Source organism: Nycticebus coucang, chromosome 14, assembly GCF_027406575.1.
Source record: "Nycticebus coucang isolate mNycCou1 chromosome 14, mNycCou1.pri, whole genome shotgun sequence".
NCBI lineage: Eukaryota > Metazoa > Chordata > Mammalia > Primates > Lorisidae > Nycticebus > Nycticebus coucang.
Genome location: NC_069793.1, coordinates 37,109,473 through 37,135,418, shown reverse-complemented (window position 1 = coordinate 37,135,418; position 25,946 = coordinate 37,109,473). Strand labels below are relative to the sequence as shown.

Here is a 25,946-nt window from a genome sequence, read left to right as displayed (position 1 = left end):
TTTCCCCTTCTTCTTACCCGTCAGGCATAAAGCCTTCGGCTATTTCTTTCCAGGCTCAGCTCACTCGCCTCTCTTCCCAGTTCTGCATCCCCAGAGACCAACCGGAGTCAGGAATCCCTCCCTCCGTACATCCCACCCACCCCGCCCAAGTCAGAACTTTTACGTCCCTAGAGGGAGTTCCAGGAAGGGGCAGAGAATAGAGAGTAGTACGGGTACCGCCGCCCTGGAGTCCCACAGACCCTCGCGGGTCTCCGCGGCAGAAATGCCCCAAGTTTCCCTAGTTACAGTGGCTTTGAACTTGTAAGTCTGCTTTGGTCTCAACTCGGGGAAGCAGGTGCCCGTGCCCACGTGCAGACTGGCCTAAGCCCCGGGGACCGGATTCGGACAGAGAACGCGAGCTCCCCCCTCCTCCGCTCCCGGGAAATGGGCTCGGGGACCCAGTAGCCCTCGGGAAGGATTCGTACCCTGGCCCCAACACCCTCCCCTAATCAGGGCCGCCGACAGCTGGCGCCCTAAATCTCTCACTATTCCTCCTTGGCTGGAGAAGTATTTGGGGGATCCCGGGGGTGCCGTCTTTGCTCCTGTCGCGAAGCTTTGCGCCTCCTCTTGGCCTTCTCTCCTCTACTTGGAGGCTTCCCGAGGTCCCTCTCCCCCGGCTGTCCCTCTGGGTTGTGGGATAGAGGGAGAAGGGTCCCCACGGGGCAACTCCAAATCCTCCCCTTCTGGAGGGGAGCCAAGGAGAAGTCTGGGCTCTTACCACAACTTTGGAGGGGGGATCTCAATCAACTTTCCCCCGAGGACGGGCGGGTCCCGTGCCAAACCCCCCGCCTTGCGCTCGCCTACCTCGGGGTCCACACAAAGCTCACGGGTCCCGGGCGGCGGAGTCACATGGCTGTCCAGCTCCTGGCCCCAGCGCCCAGCCCTGGTCCGGGTGGCGGTGCCGCTCCCCGCCGGCCCCACAGCAGCGGTGGCAGCTGCATTCAAATGTCTCATCAAAGCTTCACGGAGAGGAGGTGAAGGGCGCACCGGGCCGGCCGCTCAGTCCGACCCGGCAGCCCGAGGCGCGACGGGGTGCGCGGGACCGGGAGCGGGCGGGTGCGCCGGGGCGCTGCGGCGCGGCGGGGACCCGGAGCTCCAGCCTGCGCTTGGCGCTCGGGTCAGACATTATTTAGCTCTTGGGTTGAACTTGGATTGGTCAAACGGCGCCGCCCCCTGCTCTCCTCCCCGGACTCGCCGTCGCTACCGATACTCGTTCGGGGCGGCCGCTTAAAGTGAACGCCGCGCCTTTTCCTAGCTCCGGTTCGGCTCCCTGGGGTCCCGGGACTGCCCTCTCCTCTGGGACCTGTCCCCTGCTCCCGCTCCCTTGGGGGACCACGCGACGTCACCCCGCCAGCCCCTCGCCTGCCAGGGGAGCCTCGGCGGGACGCCCGGCGGTTTCGAGGGGTGGTCGAGCCCCAGCCACTGGGAACCCGCGTCCCGCACTCTCTGCGGAAACCTGGACAGTGTGCGCTGGAGCTAGAGGGAGCGAGTGCCAGTAGGACGCTCGGAGGTCTTGATCCCCTTGCGCGCAACGGTCCCCTTCTTCCCCATCCCAGCACCCAAGTTCTGTGGGAGAGGGCGTGCATTTCCCGGGCCACAGACACACCTCTCCGCACCTTCCCGCACCACGGAGCTCGCAAACGCTACCACACAATGAAATGGCACTGAGCCTGGGGCTATTGGTTTACTCCGCTGCCTTCAACGCGCCAGCTTAAACAGAGTTCGCGCACTGACCTCTCCAGAGTTTGCCTAATAGGAATTCAATCAAGATAATAACGGCATTTTTTATTAATGAACGCCCCCAGATAGCGTTACACCAAGTTACTTGTTCCAGCCAGGAAGCCGAGGCAATGACAGACCTCGCTAAAGGCACATACTTTCTAGCAGACCAAACAGAAAAACGGAAAGAGAAAGAAAGAAAAGAAACCCACCTTTTCAGTTACTACTTGTCAAAGTAAACATCAAGGCAGCTGCTCTGAGGAAGACTTCGGCCGAAAACTCCCAGACTCTATTATTGTTTCTTGTTCCCTTCGCTTCAGAAAAGGGTGGGTGGGGGGTCGAGTCTTTGGTGCCCGGTAGGTACTCCTTCTGTTCCGCAGCAAAGAAGTTAAATTATTGATAGTGGAAATTGCATGGCGGAGGAGGTAATACTCGCACCCCTCGAGCGAGGAGCTCCATTTGATCTCGGCAGAGGCAGGGAGATTTCATGCTAGCTCGCCTGGGGGAGCGGCAGCGCCGGCAGCCCTCTGCGCGGTGAATGGGAAAGTGGGTGGGAGTCCACGAGAGGGCTCCACGGTGCCTTGACGTGCGCTGTCATATGATACCTCCGCTGCCTCGAAATAGACACTCTAGTGCACGAATTACCAGAATCAAAATTCAGCGCATTTAAAATGATACATCTTTTATTAGAAGAGTTCCGTTCCAGGGCATTGCATGGTTTTGCAGATGTTTTCACTTCCAGCCCCAGCAAACTTACACACATAAGCTAACCCTTTTTTAATAATGATCCTAGGCAGCAAAGATAAATAAAAAGCCTTCTGCTTTAACCAGAACAGGGGGGAGGAGGTCGAGGGGGAGAGTTGGCTGTTAATCCTCCCTCACTCTCCCCCACTCCACCCCACCCCACCCCTGCCGGCAGCAGACGAGCAAATAGTCTTTAGGGTTCTCACATGGCTGTAGCCCAGACCTTTCGAGAGAACTTAGGTAGCTGGAGGCCAGAGGACTATTTTCAATTAGCCATTTGACGGACTCCGTTAACTGTCTACCTGTATTCCTGCTTTAAAACTAATTGTTTTTTCTTCCTAGTTCAACCAATTTGCACACATTATGAAATACCTAAAGATTTAGCATAAAGAACAAGACAGCAATACCGTACCTAACTTGGAGTCTCAGGACCTCCTCAAAGCATAAAAGTCACCTGGTTTGAATGTTAAAATTAAGATCCCCCCTCCAGAAATTGCGATTTGGTGAGGGTGGGCCATAGTCTAGGAGTTAGCATTTTAATAAGCACTCCAAGCCATTCGGATGCAAAATGTCTGAGGTCACACTTTGAAAAACACTCTTATAAAGGGTGCAAAAATGGGTATCGGAGGACTCTCCCACCCACGCCATGTCCAAATTCTGCATGAAGTTTAACGTGTATGTGCATTTTTCTGTAATCTCAAAGGGTGGGGGGAGTTGACCTAATAATTGCTAAAACTCATTGCTGTAAGACTTTCCTAAACACTCCAACATTAATTTTGCTGAAGGAAAAGATTTATAAACAGTTTCCTTCCCTGGACCCTCTTGTGGTTATCAAGAATGTTCTGTTGAACTGAATATGTAATATTATTACATACTTAGTTCAATTTACCTAAGAGTTTACAGTTAACAAAATGAGTTCACTAACATTGGCTGTTTTAGAGCTTCTAAGGACTAGTGACAGAAATTATTCCTGTTTCATAAAAGAAGAATCTGAGACTCAATGCCAGGAAATAATTTACCCAAGTTCACACAGTTATGTACCAGAGACAAGACTTCAGTGAATTTAAGAACTCTAGCTAGAAATAACTCTGCTTCCAACCCTTTCCTCACCCCACTAAAGGAAACTTATCTATTCCTTGGCAGTGTTATGGGATGTGTGATCATTCAGAGCTACTTTGCAAACTGTTGGACGAAATAGTCAAATTATTCAAATATATGCATATTCTTAGAGTATCACACATTTAGCTTTGCACCTCTGTCAACTTGACAGAGCACATGACCAATACAAACTACCTTACAACACAGATAGTGGAGTTTATTGTGAAATATTCAACTTACATGTAATATGCATACTAATTAACAAGCAATGTAGCTCTGAGGGCACGAAGCTGGGCTTGGCCTCCCCAAAGACCCTCTGCATTGGTTCCCAGGGGTGTAGGCTGAATGCAAACACATTTTCTCTTAATATTGTAATACAATTTAATAGAGTAGTTTTATAAATTTAAAAACAATACTTGTATTATGTTATAAGGGACTATCCCATCCCTACCACAAACTTTTTCTTTTATAGCTTTATGTTAATTTCAAACTGATGCTTACTTTCCAACTTTAAATTTGCTTGAAAATGAGCTATATCCCTAGGTTTTTAAGCTCAATTGTAATTTACTTCCTTTCCAAAAACTACCTGGCAAACTAATGTCAGGAGTCTAAGCTAGCATTCTCAGGACTCTAAGCTAGCATTCTCAAAGGTGCTCGGTTAGAAGTTATGGCAAATCTTCTACCTGCTAAATTCACACTGCCCTGCCAGCATTTCTACTGAAGGAAAAGGTGTTCTCATTTCCCAGACTCTGATTGGGTAGGTCTATGGCCAGCCTTCTTAATCCTACTCTCCTTTGACATTATATAAATAAATGTGTGTATCTTCACTTTCCAGTGTGTGGTGCAGTTTTACCGAAGAAAAGACAGAGGAGTCAGAAATGGCAGGGAAATCTGGAAATAAAAGAAGATCAAATGCCAATTCAAATAAGCCTGATGAATCACAACTCTTACCACTTCTGAGCATTCCCAAACTTTATGATTTGTGATTATAGCATTTCCAAAACAGTAAGAGACCAGACTTAAAACTAAACAATGGTACATCTAATGTACAAAAACAATGCAGCCAAGATTAACTAAAGCTGTACCAGTGCTTTGCCTGGAATTCTGAATATTTTTTGTTTAATTCAAGTAGCATATAGAGATAGTTTTGCAGGTCTGAGATTAACCTTTTTACAAAATTATTTTCCTTTTGTGATCAAGGGTGATACAGAGCAGGCATTTCTGATTCTTCTTAAAGATTGCTTTCTGGTATAATTCATATGTTAGAAGCAAAGATTCCAAGATTATGATTTGAACATTTTTCTCTGTCTCCAAAAGGAAGAAAATCTTCGCAGCTTGAAAAACAAATCTTACCTATTTCGCATTTGTGGGACTTAAAACTTAATTTTGAATAAGTCTAAGTTTGTATTTCTTTTTGGTTATGGTCTAATACTTTCCTAACTCACTGTTCCAGGAAGACAAAGGTCAGGAAGAAATGTGAATTCCCATCTATTCTTGTCAGGAAATATAAACTAATCCTTATTACTGAAGCGGGGAAGAGGCTGTAGGCTCAGATTTGACCCTGACATATTTTTTCTATTAACAATTTTAATTGGCTGAGGTCAATTCTACAATCCCAATAAGCATTTTATGTTTAATTATGTTTGTTTAAGTTTCCTAGTTACTCTTACCTTCAGTCTTCCTTGCCAAAACTAAAAGGGTTGTCTAGTATCAAATGACTTGACCTCAAAAACTGCTGAAAATTGGAGTAATTAGCATAAAGAAAATAGTAAGTAAACAGAAAAATCTCCCTCTAAGAAGAGTGGTAAAAATGTTTTCAAATTCATACTGAATGATTTCAAAGGCCCAATCTAGCACTGAACTGTGTAACTCAACAATTTTCAGAATTGTTGGGTAAAGCCCATTCTGAGAAAAATCTTAAAGAAGAAATAACTTCCCCACTGATTAGATCAGGCATCCTCAATCTTTTTAAACAGGGGGCCAATTGACTGTCCCTCAGACCGTTGGAGGGCTGGACTATAGTTTAAAAAAAAAAACTATGAACAAATTCCTATACACACTGCACATATTTTATTTTGAAGTAAAAAACAAAACGGGAACAAATACAATTCACACTGCTTCATGTGGCCCGTGGGTCGCAGTTTGAGGATGCCTGGATTAGATGGTGCTTCTTCTCTATAAGCTTTTTACGAACCATGAGAATAGTTCTGTGCCATACTCCTAGGTGTTGAAATTGGTCAACACCTGTTATAAGAGTTATGTAACTAGGCATGGCCATTCATAGCAGACAAAAGAAAGGAATTAAAGAGAATTTCTTTAGAAATTCTCCAAGATTAGGAGAGTAAAACAAGCAGGTCAAAATCTGATCCCATCTGGGAATAATATTTAGTTGGACAAAGAAAAACAGCAAACCATTAGGAAACTGCTAAGACTAACCTCCAGACATATGAGAGTCATCAGCTCGTAACCCTCTGAGTTACCAGATTTTCCCTGAGAACAATTAAAAATTAATACTAAAGAATAAATTTAGTTTACTTGTTTTAATATTTCTATAAGTTTGATAAAAAAAAAAAGGATGTCAGATTGAGGACTTGGGACATAAGTTAGAGCTGACAATAATAAATTGCTGTCATATTTGTGGGTTTTGCTGGGAAAAGAGCCACAAAAAGAAGGAACAAATTTGCCAAAGGGTCTTGGATGTAAGGAGCAGATTACCTTATTTTGAAGACTCAAGTATTTAGGCTGTGTGATGATTGGAGTAGGAGATTTTTCTACTGGTCAATTGTAGATCATTAAAATAGTGAGAAGGAAAAGTATGCAAAAAAAAGTTCAGAGAAAAATAATTACTGAACTTCCCAAAGTTATACTTTAAAAACTACACTAAAAATTTGGCCCTTTTTTGTGTGATTTTGATACAGGAGTCTACACAGCATCTTAAAGCTTTAGTAGTCTTTGTAACCAAGAACCAGGGCAGAATGGCCAACTGCTTATCTTTTCCTAGTCCTCTGGACAGCACAGATATGGTGGGAATAAAATCCTTAATCACACACAGGTGCAGAATGGGTTAGGCTTTTGATTTGTCTAGCACACAACATCAATTGAAAACATCTGAAACTCTTGACTTTTTCATCTTCAATTTCCCTCCATTGCATAATTATATTCTTTTAATTGATGAAAACTTGCTGATGAAAACTTGGTGAAACTTGCTGAAAACTATGTGCAAGTGATGAGTCTATGATCTCTGACACAGGCAGATGATTAAGATGGATTTCAGCCATTTAGATATTTGCATTCTAGGATCTGAGTTGTATTTTAATCCATTGGGCCGCTTGTAAATTTGCTGCCTGTGGGATGTTATGTTTTGTTTTCTTTTGCAGTAGTTTTGGTTTATAGAAAGGTGATACCCCTAGTGGCCAGAGGTAGTAGTGATAGACAAAAAAGGTCCCAAAGCCGGAGGAGTCCTGAGAGGCAGGAGAGGGCCACCTTGATGGTCAGTACTCCAGTTATTCTTGCTTAGCAGTGTTTTACAAAATGTAAATAAAGAATAGAGGGTAGAGGGCATGGGAGGGAAGGAATGAGACAAATCATTTTTGCTTGAAGCAAATAATTGTTCTAAATGCAGTTGGTAGCCTTATGAAAAGATAGATCCAGAAGGGATGTTAAGAGATTATCTCATTTTCTTCATCACTTATAAGCCTATCAGTGCAGACCAGGGAAGTAGACTACAGATCCTTCTGAGGACTTTTCCAAATCCAGCAATACTAGTGCTTAGAAGTTCCCATTACAATGCATTTCTGTTCTTGTTGCAATTTATATCTTATTTCATTTCATCCAACCTTCGTGAAGACGGAGAACAGCTGCTTACTAACCTCCTTGTTATTAAGTCACCACGCAGACTTTTCTCATAGCAAAAGATCAGATCTCACAACCTTTCTTCATAAACTCCAACTTTCAATCCATTAATCATTTTCCTTGGTCTACTCTGGACCTCCTCCAAGGTCTCCATATTCTTCTGAAAATGTGGAGCCACAAACCAGACATGTGTGTGAAATTATCCAGGGCTCAGGAAACATGGGAGTCATGAATTATATGAACACAGCTGTTGGGAAAAACTAAAGGGAAGGTCCAATCAGATTGACAAATATTCCCCTTGCAACTTGGAGACAGAAGTGGTTGTTTAATAAAAAGATGAGTCTTCATAACAAAGCTATATCTTTTACCCTTAGCTTTTAGATGAAGCATTTTCTTTTCAAAAGAAACAAATCTTGAGCAGAACATTTAGCTTTCTCTTTTCTCCCCCTCAACAAAATTGTTTAAGAAAAAGTGATTTTTTTTTGTACTCTGTTTAATATCCTAACTTTTAGATCTTTAACTGTTGGGTTGGGATAGAGCTTTCATATTCTCAGGTGCTTAAATTTTGGTATAATTTCTCTCAAAAGGCAAGGTCTATGAAAATCTATACTACTTTTGAAGCTTCCATTTTTCTCCTAAATTGTACCATTTCTTTTCATTTTGTCTACATACCCAAAACCTAATTTGAATAAAGTGAATGAAACCAGATTGAATTCCATAAAAGAAAATCATACTCACCTACATGTTAACTAGAATCAAGTTTACCTAAATATTTCACTCATTGGATATATCTTCCATATAGCCTCATAATTCAATGTGACCAAATACTTGGGGCCTTTTAATTTTCTATAGGCCAATTGAAGAGGATGAGATCAGCAGAAATACCATTCTCACTACTCCTAGTTGTCTGTTCAGGGCATATTCAATGGTTACTATAAAACAACCCAGTTGTCTCAAGAAGAAATTAGACCAAATATAGAATGAAGGGAGCACTCTAAAAAGAAAATGGGTAAGAGAGAAAAACATTTACTTCTTCTTCATAGCATCACTTTGACTCTGTGACAAAAAGGGGGACTAATAAAATGATTTGCTATAAGTGGGCACTTAAACCTTAATCTGCCAGTGAAGGGCACCAAGAAGTGGTAAGTCTAAGACTAAGAAAGGGTGATGCTGACGCAGATGGGTAGAACAAATACAATGTTTCATCAAAGTTGAGGATGGAGAGATGGGGTGGCACAGAGAATGAACCAGGAAGAGCAGAGACGTGCCTTAAAGTTCGAAGACCCCATAATTGATTTTTTTTCTTATGATACTCACTGCTATGTATGCACTGGGAGAAACTCCTTAAATTTCACTACTTAGACAGTAGTCATGCCCTGGGGGAGGGGCGCTGTGTGTGTAATGTGTAGAGGGTGGGTTATATATGGTAAGATACCAAATTTCGGAAGCCCAAGTGTGATGTTGATGCTGTGACTCAAATTAAATATATTTCTGGGACACAAACTTAGATAACAGTCAGCTTCCTTGGGACAGCCTCCAGGCTGACTTATAAAAATGAAGACCCAATACTTAATTTATTACCACATTTCATGCTTCTTGAAAGTATAGTAGAGTATTTAGCATTGAGGCTTTTTTTTTCATTGGAATGTTTTCCTGAAGACCTTGGGAAGAATAAGCCTAACATATCACCAACTGACCTTTATAACAATAAAAAAAAAAACTTCCCAGTATAAACAACTAAAGTTAGCTTTGCATTGCTCATTGCTTTATGTTGACACTTAATACTAACTTGAACTAGCATTCTCATGTGATAAAGATATCCCTATTCCTATTATAACAAGATTGTGGATGTACATCATGTTAGAACTACTTTGCAAGCCAAATTTCCATTACCTTCCATTTTGCACACAAAAACCAATTAGACTAAAGTGAGTAAAAATAAGTGAATCCCATAAAAAAAGAATCTTGCTAATCTATATGGTGCCATTTTATCTCAAAAGTATTTAGAAGTATGACATATTCACGAGTATTTGCTAAACTGTTTTCTTGCAATATTACTTTTTGTTGTTGTGTTTTTGAAAACTCATATGGTTATTTATTTATATGATCTTGCCCTCTAATTATAGAAATCATTTATAAAATACCTAATTTACCCTTCAGTTAATTGATGTTTGTAAGAGTACACCTTGAGGACAGTATTTAATAATGGACGTTCATCATGAAAACAGGATTACATGTATGGATGTCATAGTGAAGAAGAAAAAGGTCTAAAGAGTATTTCTTTAGAAAATGGTATGGGTTAAAAAATAAAAGTTTTAAATTAGTAAACATTTTCTAAGATTTTTAGAACTGAGGATCTTAGTAGATACAATTAATTTTGCAGTCTCCTCTTACTTCTTAATTATTCTGAGGTAAACAAATCAGATGTTGATTTCCTGGGGTGGGGAAGGAAACGAGAAGCATTTTGTCACTGAAAATTAGATTAAACCGCTGTCAAATCTTAAATAGGAGAACCAAATGAAGAAACTCTGAAACACAAGTAGTAATATAGGAATCAGTGGAAACTTAATGGTTCAAGTCATTTTATTTTAGCTAGTGTCTCAATAATCATAATTTAAGATTTAAGAAGTTTAAAGTATAATTAGTTATGTCCTATCATTTTGATATTAATATCGTATTAGCATGCTGCTAAAGATTTATGTTTATATTTTAGTACTTAACCTACATTTTTCACTTTATTTTGAAAATCAAGGTAATTAAAATCTTGCACACACTGTTGTTCCTGGGTTTTTTTTTGTTGTTGTTGTTGTTGTTGTTCTGATTATTGAGAAATAGAATAAATGTCACTGTCATGTGATAAGATTTTAAGGCTCAGATCGTAGTCAAGAGAACATAGTTCCTAATTTAAACTCTGTCACTTTCTGGGCAAGCCACATCACTAGCCCAAGCTTGTTCACATAGATACTATAAATAGTGCCACGCAAATGTTTACTGAATAAATTGAGAGACCTGCAATTGGGCACCTTAGTTGCCCAGTCAGTAAAATGAAGGCCGTGGCCTATAAGCTGTGGTTGCCGAACATAACAACACATTCAGACCTTAACTCAGAAAGAATAAATGGTTCAAGTGATTTCAGTGTACTCAGAGAACAAATGAACTAGATCATCATTAAGGCAACTTTTTAATCTAAATGGGGACTCCTTTCAGGAACCGTATATCATTTGCAAAACTTAGTTTGGAACTCATGTCATTATTTTCTCTAAAGTTAGAGCTCTGAGCCAAGGTAAGGATTCCTTCTCTTTGATTATACATGTATTTCTTATTTATCTCCGACAAGACTTTAGGTGGACTTTTCCCACACATCATAATGTCCTTTAAGAGCGTGCTTTCTGCTGGGCTGGTCTCTGAGCTTTGGGATGTATCAAACACATGATGAGTTCACAGGGTCCTTCCCTAAATAAATCAGAGTGGAGGTGGGATGAAGTCTCCCCGTGGACTTCTTCCTCTTTGATTACTTACACGACTTTGGCAGTTCTGCAAAGACCACTGACTTGTGCTAAGATATACCAGGATGCCTCCAATTCCTCATTTAAAACCACATCTTTCTAGGACTTGCTTTCCAGGAGAAAGATGGATGAATATATCAGGAAGATACTCAGTAGATGTATGACTCCCTTCTGCCAACTATATCCTGGCTTCCAGTTTCTAGAACTGGTACCCTGAATTCTGAGTCAGTGCAAAGACACCAAGGACCCAGACACCAATTTCTGGCATTCTCCCAAATGAGATACTATTAATACACACAGAGAAGTTCCAAGTTTGGAGTGGAGCCTTTGGAGGAAGAACATTGAATTACACAAGGAAAGCCAATAAACATTTTAGTCCCCAGCAGGGACTGTAAGCCCTGTAATTATGTTTAAGACTGTGCTTGTCCATCCTCTTCTCCTCCATATCTATAAACAACACGTTAGCTTGGGAGGTTTGTCATCCACTGTGTGTCTTTGGTGAGGGCGTGCCTCAGCACAGCATCTGCAGGGCTGTGTCCAGTAACAGTTCGAAAAGGCAAACCTATGAAATGGCTTCTAAACACGCTAAGTTCTAATCTAAACAATTTATAACGTTTCTTACTCAATAACTCTCAGAAGTCAACTGACTTGGAATGGCCCTAAACAAGTTAAGAAAGGAGTTAGACTTTATCCACTGGGTTCATAAACGAAGGTAAGTGGAAGGAAGAGATGTGCAGATGAATGGTTCCAGATTCTAATCTTTCTCTTCAGTGACGACAGTCCTTATTTCTGGACAATTCTCTATCTTGACAGTGTTTTAAGTGTGACAACAATAATAATAGTGGCTAAGATGGCATAATAATTTGGAGATTAGGTTAGTCATTAAAAGAAAGGGCTTTGGCATTGGACAGATCTACGTTTGAGTCCAGCTTTGCCACTTTCTGGCTCTGCTAATTTAGGACAGTTCATTAATTAACTGATGACTCAGTTTCCTCATCTTTAAAATAAGAGTAAAGGTCCCTGCATAGAATGCTTATTGTAAGAATTCAGTGACCTATGGAAATGCAGAATGCTCACCATCTTGAGCTCAATAAACTTAGATTTTATTATGTATTTATTTGATCCTCGAGAAACACTTCAACACTCTCTCCATTCTATGACTGCAAAAACTGGAATGCTACCTACATAGGTAACAATTAGTGATTTGAAAGCCTCTCATTAGTTAGCAAAGCTCAACATGATTATAAAGTAATACTTGTGGCAACTAATTTTGAAGACTCTCAACCATCTCAAGAGGTTGTGGTAAAAACCTCTTAAGAAAATACATGTACAAACCATCTGAAAATGGGGCCCAAATCACATCTGGGTGGTTGCTATTAGATTTGGGAGACGTCATTTTATAATGACATTGGAACCAAACGCATACCTTTTCCACTTGAGATTTGCTGTGCTAGTTTGGGTAAGTTACTTAAATTCTCTGAGCTCTAGTTTTCTTAATCTATCTCCAAGAGTTCCCTTGAAGGTTAAATAGTATATGTCAAATACAAAACAAGTAACTTGGCACTGGATAAATGCAAAATATATGTTGTCCCACCTCATTGTAACTTGCATATACCTTTCCATGGTGTAGTAATGACAAGCAAGAGAGTTTTAATAATTTATTGAGTTAGTGAAGTTATATGTGTACTGGGTGTCTGGGGGCGATACTCAGTAAATTAATGACCAGAGCCTGAACTTAATTTATCTTTTTCAATGGAGTTATGGATTTCTAGGGCAATAAGATTATGCTGGTGATCCTAAGGATAGACTTCAGAATAATAGCAAGGTTAGCCAAAATAAAAATGCTTACCGCACCCTAGCTATCTCATCATTGGGTCTTTTCCCCACTTGGCAGCTTGTCTAATGGCAAAAGTAAATTTTACGCGTTTTCTTCTGATACCAATTTCCTTTTGCCAGGAAGGAAAACCCAGTGGCTAATGTTGACATTGACTAAATTAACATTTCTGAATTTATGCGGCTTTAATAAGTGTTTCCCAAGTGTTATGTTGTCAAATATGTACAGGAAATGTTACACAGCAGGATTTGCTGACATTATCACCAATAGAAATCACGGACACCATCATATCCCATAATAGTCATTACAGTTATTTCAGAATACACTGATGTTTATCACTACTTCAAAACTATAGTATTTCAGCTGAGCACAGTGGCTCACGCCTATAATCCTAGCACTTTGGGAGGTCGAGGCGAGTGGACTGCCTGAGCTCATGGGTTCGAGACCAGCCTGAGTTAGAGTAAGACCTCATCTCTAAAAATAGCTGGGCATTGCGGTGGGACACTGTAGTCCCAGCTACTTGGGAAGCTGAGGCAAGAGGATTGCTTAAGCCCAAGAGTTTGAGGTTGCTGTGAGTTATGACACCATAGCACTCCATGGAGAGTAAAAAAGTGAGACTCTGTCTCAAAGAAAAAAACAAAACTATAGTATTTACCTTGCTGCTAAATCATATTTAATGCATTTAAAAATACATACATTACTGTATTACACAATATATTGTTTTAAAATATTTTTATAGCTGTATGCATATATAATTTGCTTCCTTTATAATCTTACACTTTTTTTTTGAGACAGAGTCTCACTTTGTTGCTCTCGGTAGAGTGCTGTGGCATCATAGCTCACAGCAACCTCAAACTCTTGGACTCAAGTGATCCTCTTGCCTCTGCCTCCCGAGTAGCTGGGTCTACAGGCACCCGCCACAACACCCAACTACTTTTAGAGATGAGGTCTCACTCTGACTCAGGCTGGTCTCCAACTCCTGAGCTCAGGCAATCCACCTGCCTCGGCCTCCCAGAGTGCTAAGCTTACAGGCATGTGCCACTGCTCCCAGCCTTTTAGACTTTTATTCTATTCATTTAGAAACATTTTTTGAGAAGGATTTACTTAAGTTTATCACAATTACAAAAGAGTGGAATCCATGGCACAAAAATGGTTACTAGCCCCATATTATACTGTAAAAGATAATAATAACACAACAATTCTTAGATACTAATTATGGAAGTTGTTGGGGAGAAAGACGCCCTTGGTGGAGGAGGACTGTAAAAGGAGAAGAAATCATTGTTTCCTACTAAAGCAACCAGAACAGTAATGATCTGGAAGGTAGAAATCAGTCTCAAGGGATAAATGGACTTGAGGAATACTCACAGAATGGACACTATAATTTAAGAGTCCCTATATAATTTTAACCCTATCTCGGTTTTCCATTTTATTTCTCTACTCAGTGTTCTCCACATTCCCTGCCTCTTCCCCATTCATGAACCCTGCACGGTCCCATCCCAGAGTCTTTGGAGGCTGGGGAGCCCTTCTGCCATCACCTAATTTGGGTATTCCAACAGCAAGCAGCCTTATTACTTAGGGATAGTAGGCGGTTGATACATTTCCATGAAGCTGTAGATAAATCAGTTCTAACTCCCTCTGGTACTGATGAATATGGGTTTTAGCATATTCTGAGGGAATTTCTAGAAACCATAGCAATAGAACACATACTCTGGGTACAAGTATCTCAGAGCATTTTCTTCTGCTGTTTAGGACAATTGTTGGATCTTCTTTCCTAGTGTGAGGAGGTTTGGGAGTGCATTTAACATTCACCCAGAGGTCAAAAACATTGGCAAAGTACTTTCTACTTCCTGTAGGGATCCAGAAAACGCCCACAACTGGTCAAAATGTCTCATAAAATCTACATATTTCTCCCAGCTTAGATTGAATCGTCAAATTCAGAGGTCACATGTTGTTATGCTTCTGGTTTTTAGAAACGAGACTTTAAAGATTTTTTTAATTAAAAAATTAATACTTCAGAATATATTTTGTCATTTGCCTAAAATAGAATTCAAGAGTGATGTCTGTCATCCCTAGTGCATCAGAAGTTATTTTAAATATGGCATCTTTATAAAAGTCAATAGCTGCCTCATCAAAGGGCAATCATGTCTAGTGTGGGTGGCTGTGCCAATTGTTTTTGAACTACTACAGCAATTTAGCCAATCCCAGGGAATGGCTTGCAGTCTTTCTACTCCCACATTTTTTCTTAATTATCTCCACCAGGCTGAGTTAGCTAAGGACAGATCTATAGCATTTCCTGGATGTCAAAATGCCCACACACCTTCTGCAATCCCTGGGCTACCCACTATCCTTCATGTTTTCTTTCGGTTGGTCCATCTAATTATCTATCATGTGTATCATGTGTATATAATGCATTTTTCATGAGACCCAGGCAATTTCAGGATGTGATATCTTTGCTTTTAAAAGGAAATGACTGGAAAAATCAGAAGTTCTGCTTTCACAAAGAAAAGAAGCATTAAATTTCATAGCGGGTCTTCCCCCAGATCACCCTTTAAAAAAATAAATAATCTGCAGAAGTTTGAGATCATTGTTGAAATTAAAACTTTCCAAGTCATCATTCTTCATAAATGATAGGCTTAACATCTAGATTCCTTCTAGGTTCAAATTAAGTTGCTTTGTTTTTTTGTAATGTACTTCTTGACGTGTTAAAAATTGGTGGCACCCTGAATTGTAAATCATCAAAGTTTAGGGTAACTGAAGACTCCATTCCCATCAGGAAATAGTATCAACTATGTCCTTTATATCACTCAAACTTGAAGCTGAAATGGAATTTTAGAGTTTATCCTGGGAACATCCTCCTTGTTTTATTGAGATCAGGAGTGACTGATTTGACTTTTACTGACAACTGATGGGGAGTAAAGCTTAAACTCAGGCATTTTAATCTGATTCACTGTGTTCTCTTGAAAAAAAGTTAAGAATCAAGAAGTCCTCCGTTTCTAGGGATCAGAACACTTTCTATGAGGACTGCAGAATTTTTGAGCCAATCTTTGTCTCTGTGACGCAGACACCACCAACATAGAGACCATCTAGTCCCCCTTCTGAATTTTCAGATGCCGAGGCAGTGTGGGACACATAATAGGCTGTCAATTTATAGAGCAAAATCATGAATGTTAGTGTCACTATAGAAAGTATAACTTTTGGACAAAATGTGAAATGGCTGATCCACATAAATGTCAGAGTATCTGCTAAGACGATTGAGTACCCAGGTGTCCAAGATGGGAATGAAATTCTAGAGGGTTGAAAGACAACAAGCCAGCATGAATTCATGCATCAGATATGGGCTGGACTCACTGACCTCTGAGAACCTTCCCAGCCCTCAGATTCTATGACTCACGAGTAAAAGTAATGTACTTCTTGGCTTTGGCACTTCCTATTCTCTGTGTTTGTTTTTTGGGGAAATTAGCAGCTATGACTTAGATGGTGTGTCAGCAGCTACAGGAAGTTTCTCACTCTCTTCCAGCCGCCAGCTGTGGGAGAGGGAAAGAATGGTTTAGGAAGGGGAGGTCATAGGCTGCTTAACACTTTCTATTAGGCATGTAGAATTCTGGAAACTATTTGTAGGTCATGTTGTTTATTTAATTAAAAAAATCAAAAGAAGAGAAATAATGCTTCCATCCCTCAGATGCCTTAATGGGGTTTGAGGCATTATGGTCTAGAGGGGAACAAACTTCCTTGAAGTTTGAAGAGATGGATTTTGAGTCAGTCTTTACCTTACTTCACACTGGCAGCATGTTCTTGGACAACTCTGTTCCTTAGTTTCCTGATCTGCACAAGGTGATTAATGATTTTTACCCTATATAGATTGCTAAGGAAATCAAGTGAAGACACGGGTAAAGAGCTATCAAAGCACTATAGAAAGTGCTATCACTGGGAAAGCAAAGTAATATAGCAGAAAGAATTCCTTATAGGGCTCTTTTGTTGGAAAGAAAGTGAGGAAGAAAGTTCACCTGAATTTTAAAAAACTCGGAATGAGCACTCCAAAGTCACCAAATGAAAATGGAGGCAAGAATAAAAGGATCCAATATTTCTAACTCTGCATGACAGTGGTCGGGGGTATTAATCTTTATGGCATGTGTGTATCTTTCTCAAGAGACAATTGGTAAAGTGGCACCTCTAAACTCCCAAAGTAGAAGAAACAGTTCATAGTTTCGAAATTATGATTACAATTGAGCCAAAGGAGAGAGAAAAAAATGTTTTTATTTTCTAAGAATTTCATCTTTCTCCCCTTAAGTCATCACTCTCATTTCCATAGCACTCAATAACGGTAAGCTTTCACTAAATACTAATGTTTATTTTTATTATAAAATACTATGCATTGTTCTTGACATAGATTATGGCATGTAAATTTAAGAGCTCAGGGCTTGTTAAATTCCCACTAGAAAACACACAGACACACACGCCCATACACACACACACACACACACACACAGCAGTAACAGATCAGCAGAGAAAGACATCAGCCAAAAAAGAAAGATAATTCGAGATACTTCTGAGGTAGCAGTTGTAAAATTAAAATAGGCAACTCATTAAATTATCCATACAGTGAAAAGAAAGCTACAAGAATAGATATTTTTCTGGCAAGTCAGTGCTTTTCAGAACAAATTTAGTTTTAAGCAGAGTTTTAAAATCAGATGCTATCAGTTTGTATTCATTAGAATTATTTAAATGGTTAGATTAGTTCATACCAATTAAAAGCAAAAAAAATAGCTTTACTGGCCTTTGATGAAAGCATGTTTAATAAAAAATATGCTCAGTTAGACATTTTAACTGACAGATTGTAAGCAATATGATTGAGTGAATGTTATTTGAGCAAGTTGGAGTCTGATCCCAAAATCACAGAATTGAAAAATAAAAATCCTTTGTAAGTCATGCTTTAAAGCTGGTTTTCTCTCATTTTTATTTGGCTTTTGTGGCTGATTATTTATTTTGTGGTTACCCTCTCCCTGGTATTCTCTCTCACTACCTTTTGTAGAATGTTGTTTCTTACTAAAGCTTCCCCTAGAGGACAGGCCAGGAAAAGGAAAGAAACTAAATCCACCAGTTTCTCTTTTTATTAAGAATTCAGTTCAGAGATTTCATAGGGAAAGAGTCTGGCAAATTTAAAAGGAAACTTATGTATGTTTATTTGAAACCTTTTAAAGCCTCTTTCCCATGTACATTGATAGACAGTTGACAATATTTTGTAAGCCAATTAATTGCTTGCGTTTAAAATCCCATTTACAGCCTTGAACATACAAATTAAATGATGTTTTAAAATAACTAGTACTCTGTCTGGTTCAATCAGATGAAAAAGAGAATGTCATAATGATACTTCCCACTTATGGAAGGCCTGCTTCCCCGGAGCAGGCAAAGCCCTTTCAGACATTCTCATCCATCCTCCAAAAATTGCTGTGTTGTAGATCTTACTATCAATGACACTGAAAAAGATATAGGCAGGATGCACATATTTTAATCTGAATCAATACTGCCATATTCCATTGGGGGAGCTAGACCAAGCTAAAATCTCACATACAGAAATATTAGTATGCAAGACCAGGGGGGTACAAAAGTAGGCTATGTTACCGTTAATCTTTTAAGATTAACAATGCTCTTTTCCTCCCTCTTTCTTTCCCTCTCCTCTGTATCGTCTTTTGACTGATTCCAAACAGGACAATTGAAATTTCTTGCCTTCATGCTGAAGAGCTTGTGTAAATACATATAAACAGTGATTATCTGGTGCGCTATTCTTAAAGTGACATCCATTTCCACGCACTTTAGGCAAAACCATTTCATCTTACGAGAGACAGAGAAAAAGGGGGGGGATGACGTGACACTTTTGAGGTTTATTTAAGTTGTTAAAGATCTCGAGGTTACGAGAATTAGACTGTTAAGCATTTTTCCTCCATGCCTTCCAGAGACACGAAATCTACAATTTTCTCGGTTCAACTGTCAGATAAATTGGCAAGTCGACTAAAAGGATAATATTCCCTTAACGATGCGTTCATCTGAAGCCCTAGCAACTGTATTAGACAGCAGCGAGTATTCGCTAGCAAGGCATGGGGCGGAGAGAGGGAACTCTGCAATTTAGAGTGACAGATGATTTTTTTCCCATCCATCAAGCTGCCTCAAAATGTCACAATATTTACACCTCTTCCTTGGTGAATTTGAATCCAGAGACAAGCAGACAGGAAAATAAAATTTTTTTCCGACCAGTTTCCGCCTGATTGGAAAAAGCAAGCGTTACACCTTTAAATTCTGCCCCTCCATTCCCCGTCACCCCCCAACCCCTCCCTTCCCGGGATTTTGCAATAAATCTCCCAGTTCTGCGTTCAGCCCTGCAGATCCGTATTTAAAACAGCACCATCTGGGAAGGGTGGGTGGCGATGGTGATGCGGGCGCCTTGGAGTTCCTTTGCAGCACGCTTGGAATTGCATCAGACTGATCAGAAATCCCCCCGCCCCCAAGCCCAGCCCCTCCCGCCACGCTCCCCTCCCTGCCCCTCCCCTCCCCTCCCTGCGCGTAGATCTGACTGAGCAAACGACTGGATCTCAGAACAATCTGTGCCCCATTCGCTGCAGGCTTGCTCCGTAAACCCTGCCCTACGCTCCCTTTGTGTGCCGAGCAGCCTATCACCGTCATCTGATCCTAGTGCCAGTTTTATTTTTTTTCCTTCTAAATTTCCACAATATCCTCTCGTTGCCTAAGAATCCATCCTTTCCACCTGCGCAGAGTTGGGATTCTTCCTTTCGTTTGCTAAAACAGTCGCGTCCGGAGTTTGGGAAATAGGTTTTTCCCTGCGCTCCCCTCGCCCCTACCTCTAGCCCTTGCCTCTTAATTAAAAAGGACTGACGTGGGGAGGAGTCCAGAACTACCTAACCCTTGGGCGAAAATTGTCACCCTGCACGGCTCAGTGGCCTGAACAAAGGGCCCGGGGAGAGGGTGGGGGTGAGGATTTTCTGGAGTTGGGAGAGGCTGGTGGCCCCCGCCCAGGGGCGCGCAAGTCCCAGGGCTCCCCAAGGAGAGGCACGAGGACAATGCAGCCGCGCGCTCCGGCCGTTCCTAGTCCCCAGGGGCGCAACGGGGGCGGGGAAGGTGGAACTAAAGGCTGGGCTGCTCGGAGTCTCTTCAGTCTCACCCGCCAAGCCCCCCTCCACCCTTCGCCAGCCCCCAGCCCACCCGGGTGGCGGTGCCGGTGACTCCGCCACAAGCCAACCGGCCTCCATTCGCGCCTCCGGACGCAACCTCGCCCTGGCCGGGCTGTCTGGACGCCCAGCTGATTGGCGGCTCTGTCCAGCCGCCGCACAGAGCTCCGAGTATTCTTCTCCGCCTCCTCCAGCCGCCCAGGCTCCCTCCCTCGGCCCGCTCCCTGCCTCTTAGGTCCGGAAAGGACCTTCTACTTCCGAGCGGAGTCCCCCCTTTCCCTGAGTTACCCCGACTGACTCGGACCTGGGCTCAGTGAGGCATCCGGCCCGGCGGGGAAGCGAAGGAGCGCGATCTGGGCAGCTCCCCCTTCCCTTGAGAAAGCGGGGGCCCTCTAAGCCAGCGCCCAAAACTCACAGGGAGGGAGGTCAGAAAGAGAAAAACCCAGAAAGAAACATCCAGAGAGGAGCGAAGGCGACCAAGAGGAAGAGACAGAATGAGGGAGGGATGGAGGCAGGAGGGGGCGGGGTGGAAGAAGGGGGGGCGGGAGGGAGGGAGGGGGAAGAGGGAGGGAAGAATACAGAGAGAATGAATCCTTCTCACTAGAAGAGCTGAAATTACCTTGGTTCATTTTGTGTTGGAGATTTAGCTGTACCTCCTTCCCTCTCCGCAACCTCCACCTCCCCTTTCCCCAACGCATACCACCTCCACCGCCTGATTCTAAATAGTACAAAGTCAAATTATAGGAAATCGAATGTTGTGCAAAAGCTTCATAATTGGTAATGAATCTACTGTACACCACACACACTCACACACACTCACACACACACCAGCCAAGAGAAGGGAAAAGAGGGAGGTGAAGGGGAGAAAATGAGAAATCTTACATTGGAATCAGACATTAGCAGGTCCAAGTTAACTAAACTCATATCCGCAGGAAGTCTGAGGGCTTTTTCCCCCCTGTAGCTTTGCCCCAGGGTTCTCACCTAGGGCAATTCAAACTGGGCAAATACCAAGAAACAACCCCTTCTCACGCTCTCCCTCTACCTCCTCCCGTCCACCACGCGTCCTCTCCGGAAGATCGAGTATCAATATAGCTCAAGAATTGGGGAGCAGGGGGTCGCCGCCCCGGTGCTTACCTTCTTTGCGGCTTACACCACCCTGGTGGCTAGATCCTGGAGATAAACACTTGCATTTCCCAAAGTTAACCCAGTATACCAACCCGGAGCTTGCCAAGAGTCTATTCCAGCCTACACCGCTAGGAAGCCAACTTCAGCGAGCTCAATGAGGGGGCAAAACTGGGGCTCGCTTTCCAAACGCTCCGCTCCAAAATCTGACTCTCTCTCCAGCCCCGATCTCAGTGTGAGCCAAACCTCAGAAAAGACGCTTTTTAAGGGCGACACGGGGTTGGCTTTACCGCTGGGCCAAGGAGGCTACCTGGGATACCGCCACCTCGGACAAATCAGTTGGCTCTGTCCAAGGTGCTGAATGGACTCTGACCGCCCAGATTACACACCCGGCACAGCAGGAGGAAACGGCTAAAATTCTCTAATTAAGTGATACTTGATATTGCTGTAGACGGTTTCTTCCACTTCCTTACGTTTTGTCACGTGCGGACGGCTTTGCCAGAGCCATCCTGTTAATAGTTGATCACATGTTGATGAGACCCTTTTCTTCTATGAGAGGATTACCCATTTCATTATCGGTGACATGCACTTCTGACTTATATCTCTCCCCCAGCCCCACCCCCACCCCACCTAAACTCCCAGCCTCTACCCCACCCTTACCCCCACCCTACCCCCAACCCCAACCTCTAACAGAATTATTGTTTTTAAATGGAAATTATTCCCCTGGCAAATGTCAATTACCTGCCCGAGTATAAATCATAGAATATGTTCATACATCATATACATAAAGGCAAAGAATGGCGTGCAAGACAGCTGAGAGACAAGCACAGCCTTGAACAGCCAATATAACACACACACCCCCAGCTCCAAGTTTGTTCCACGCAGTTCCACATTTCTGTGTTAAATCTCAAATGATTCCAATTAAAGTTGCACTGTGTAAAAACCCGGTTCCTCTGGCCTGAGTAGCTGCTGTTCTTGGCGTGTGAAGTGTTAAGAAGAGCCGTGATATGCCGGTTGTTAAGCAACATGTCAAGATTTTTCAATTATAATGCAGGGTTTATTGCTACTCACCATTGTGCCTTTGCTGTCCTGGAGACTCAAGTGTCTTAAAATCTCGTCTCCCCAACAGATGCTGGAAGGTAATGTGTCTTGTTTGAAGTCATCATGTGAGAAGTTCGGCTTTGCTCAGTGGATCGCCCACCACTTGGTGTGACTTATGAATCTAATAACCCTTTGCAATATCCGCAAGCTTAAACTCTCAACTACCTTGGCGACTACAGAAGACAAAGCAACTGGCATCGATGTTGAAAAACCTATAGATTTACGCAAACGCCCTCACTCCTAGAGACACGTTTCCCTTTGAGTTCTTACGTGATTCTAATGAATGAGCGAGGTTACCAATGACTGTCCAACTGCCCAGCTATATAGCGGGTGGTTCCTGGGGCTGCCTTCTAACCGCCCGTCACTGGGTCCTGGCACAGAAAGTTCCCAGGGAAAGTGAGGAGTTTCAGGGTACCCCCATAAAAATACCCGAGCCTGCACACCGCTCCCTTGCCCACTGCTCAGGTCACACCTGGGGCTCTGGCAAAGCTGAGTTCGGCTCAGGAGATTTTCCTTGTCGGCAGGTAAGAAAACCTTCGCCTTGTCAGGCTAGGGCGGGAAGACCGCTGGGGAACTTGTTGCTTATCAGCGCCAGCAGGCTACCGCTTTAATAATAATACCAGAAAAGCGCGGCGGGGAGGGGTAGAGGGGGGTGAGGGGGGCGGCAAAGACAGCTATCCGTGCTGTTTACGTGACCAACTCGCTGTGACTACCTTGCTAAAAAGGAAACTTCTTAGAAAAGTTCTCGCCCCTCCCCCTCCCCCATCATGACTAAGGGTCTCCAGCCGATGAGGTCGTGAGTGATGATCAAATGGGAGCTGGGGGGCTGGGCGGCGGCGGAGGGAGGCGGGTGGGAGACAAGTGACTTGTCCTTGGGCACAACTGCATGCGTCGAAGCGCGCCTCAGTCCAGCAACTTTCTCTTTCCCTCTTAGGGACTGATGACTAGGCGAGAGGCACCAGGGCGAGCCACTAGTTGCCCACAGGAACCTGTGTAAGCCGAGCTCTCGAGCGGCTGAGTTGAATGAAGTTATGACTGCGTGTGTTCTAATGGGTTATGGCTTCTCACATGTGAGTTAACAGCCCCGGTGCGCAGCTAGGTCGGCGTGGCCAGCCGCGGAGAGCTGAGCTGCCAGCAAAAGCAGGGAGGGGAGGCTGCGCGGCCGGCTCGGAGCTCTGCGTCCGCTCGGTGCCTCATCCCCTAGTCGCTTCCGCATCGCCCGGGGGCTCCCCGCCGCCGGGGTGCCGGGGTGCCGGGGCGAGAGCTGCGGGGAAGCGGAGCCGCGCGCGCGGGGAGCCGGGGCTGGAACTGCGAACATCGGGAGGGGGCTCTCCGGAGAAGCCCCGCGGTTAGCACCCGCGCTTCCCCAGCAGTGGCTGCGCAGGCTGGGGAGTGGGGAGGTCACGTGTTGGCGGAAAGTAACTTGGAAGGTAAAGGATGAACTTCGGCAAAAAGAAAAAACGCACATTGAAACAAACCCTCCCCCCCGCCCATCCACCCCATGTGTAAAATAAAGGGAAAGGCGGTGGAGGTGGGGGAGGGGCGCTGCTCTCTGCAGAAGACCTGGAGAGAACTCCGGAAATCTCAGGAAATAAGCAATAACTCGAGCTTTGGCAACGTTCCCCAGCCTAGAGAGGCGCTAACCCAAGGTATCTTTCCACTGAAGCTGCCCTTTGTCTCTCCCCCACCCCATGCCAACGCCTGCACAGCCAGCAGAGGAACCGAGGATGAACGTACACCAGTTGTTATGGAGATGCCCGTCGCTCTGAGGAGCGCTAGTGCCATGGGAAGTCCCCAGACGCATTTCAGGTTTCGTCGTTTTGGCACTGGCATCATGATTCTACTTTCCAACCGGAGTTCCCACCAAGGGGAGCCCACCGGCAGCGTCCAGGCCCCGGCGTGGCGCTATTGACTGCAGGGATGAGGCAGAGCGATGCTGCAGATGGTGGATAGCTCTGAAGTTTCAGACCATTTAGCCCTTTCCAATTTCCAGTTTCTTTATTCCAATCAGAAGTGTGGTGTTTGAATGGCATTCGTGCTTGCTTATGTATAAAATCCTCAGTTACAGGCACGATAGGACTATAAGTAGCAATAGAACATTAGCATTCAGTGGCTGCTTCAAGGTCCTCCCCCTCCCATTCCAGAAAGCCTTCCATAGGGAAAATAAGCTTTACTTCCTAATTCTGTGTGTGGGCCTCTGTTCATTGGATCCCCCATTGGTACTGGGTTATTATTATTAGCAGTAAATCTATGCCTCTCTAGAGATGTTTCCAAAGTCAAACCAGCTTGTCCTAGTCTCCAGACAAGGCACATATATACAAATGCTTCCTGGACCTCATTAGGGACGATTCTAGACTTAACCAGGCTCCTGAAGACCTGAGGATGGTCATCTTTAAAGGATGCCAATTACCCTCACAGTCACCAACACCACAGTCCCCTCCAAGTAAAAGGGTTGCTCAAATTGCCCTCAAGCTGCCACTTTTTGTCCATCCATGAAGTAGCCAGCAGATGCTGCCCTAAGACAGGGACAGCTGGCACAGACCATCCTTAGAGGTCTTGGGGTACAGGCTTTGTGGACAAAACTGGTTTCTTGAGAATGCAATTCATCCACTGTTAATAACTTCCCTGCCTATGGACAAATTCCATGATTCTACTACAAATCTTCAATTCTGAAATGCTGCAAGGAGGTGATCACTATGTGAACATGCTTATTCTCCATTGTCATCATGTGTGACATTTGTCTGACTTCTCCATCAACAGTTTGTGATCTGTAGAGAGACTGTCAGCTACTCCTCAGCTAGATGGTTATTCTGACGACCATAGGTACTGAGGATTCAGAATGGGAATGATCGATTAGTTTGTAATTATTTATACAACACACAGTGGTACTCAGAAATTTCCTAGGTAATATTCTGACCATTACCCTTATTTTTTGGAGCCATTATGAAAACTTCCAACTCATGGTCGAAGACAAGGAGTGAGAGTTGTGATATGACGTGAGTTGCTATAGCGAGCTGGGGAGAGTGGTGAAGAGATGGTATTTGACATTTTTCTTTTCTCTCTTGATTTCTCAGTGATCTGAGAGAAAATTCTTTTTTTCTGGTACATTATCAGTTCTCCAGCCCTTTATCTCCATCCACTCACTCACACATTTTATTTTCTTTTTTTCTAATCTGCAGAAATTCCATGTCTAGTATAAGCAAAGGTTATAGTCATTTCATTTGTTAAGATATATGCCAAGCACTGTACCTGCCATGATTTTAATCTCAGGAGCACTTATACCTGAGGTTGTCTTACTTTTTTCATTCAACTCTAATCAGTGTGATATGAATATCACACTTCTCTGGGTTCATCTGGCCTCATTCATTTTTAGTAATGGTAAGAACATTTCAAACTAAATGGTAAACAAATCTTGTTCCTTAAAGATTGCTACTTAACAAGGTAGCCAAATTTAAAGCAAAATGTATTAACACATTTTGGAGGAAAGGTTTTTGCTTTCAAACTCTAAGTATTGGAGGAAAGGTTTTTGCTTTCAAACTCTAAGTATTGTGTTCCTATAGGTGAGCTGTGCAGTGGTCACGGTTTTCTGCCAAAGCTACAATTCTCTGCCCGTATCTTTATGTAGATGGGTTCCAAAATTAATAAGAAGGGGCTTATTAAAACTAGGAGGTGCCATAACATCATTAAATAGAATCTCAAAAAGAATCTCACAAAGAATCTCAAAATTAGAGGGAGGATGTAAAAAACAGAATC

The 25,946-nt window shown here is 43.1% G+C and overlaps 1 protein-coding gene across 5 annotated transcripts in view; it reads right to left on the bottom strand.

The window, feature by feature from the left end:
* Positions 1 to 22,808, bottom strand: part of BDNF (brain derived neurotrophic factor) — a 56,495-nt gene extending 33,687 nt beyond the window's left edge. Inside the window, exon 1 of one of the 5 annotated variants that reach the window (XM_053561997.1) lies at positions 22,164 to 22,808. In XM_053561997.1, the coding sequence (XP_053417972.1) occupies positions 22,164 to 22,166 (3 nt within the window). In that variant the 5' untranslated portion in view covers positions 22,167 to 22,808. Of the gene's footprint in view, positions 1 to 64; positions 128 to 843; positions 1,177 to 21,187; positions 21,281 to 21,402; positions 21,460 to 22,163 lie in introns of those variants that run through there. The other 4 variants (XM_053561998.1, XM_053562000.1, XM_053561996.1 and 1 more) reach the window with 4 other exon arrangements.
* Positions 22,809 to 25,946: the final 3,138 nt, after the last annotated feature.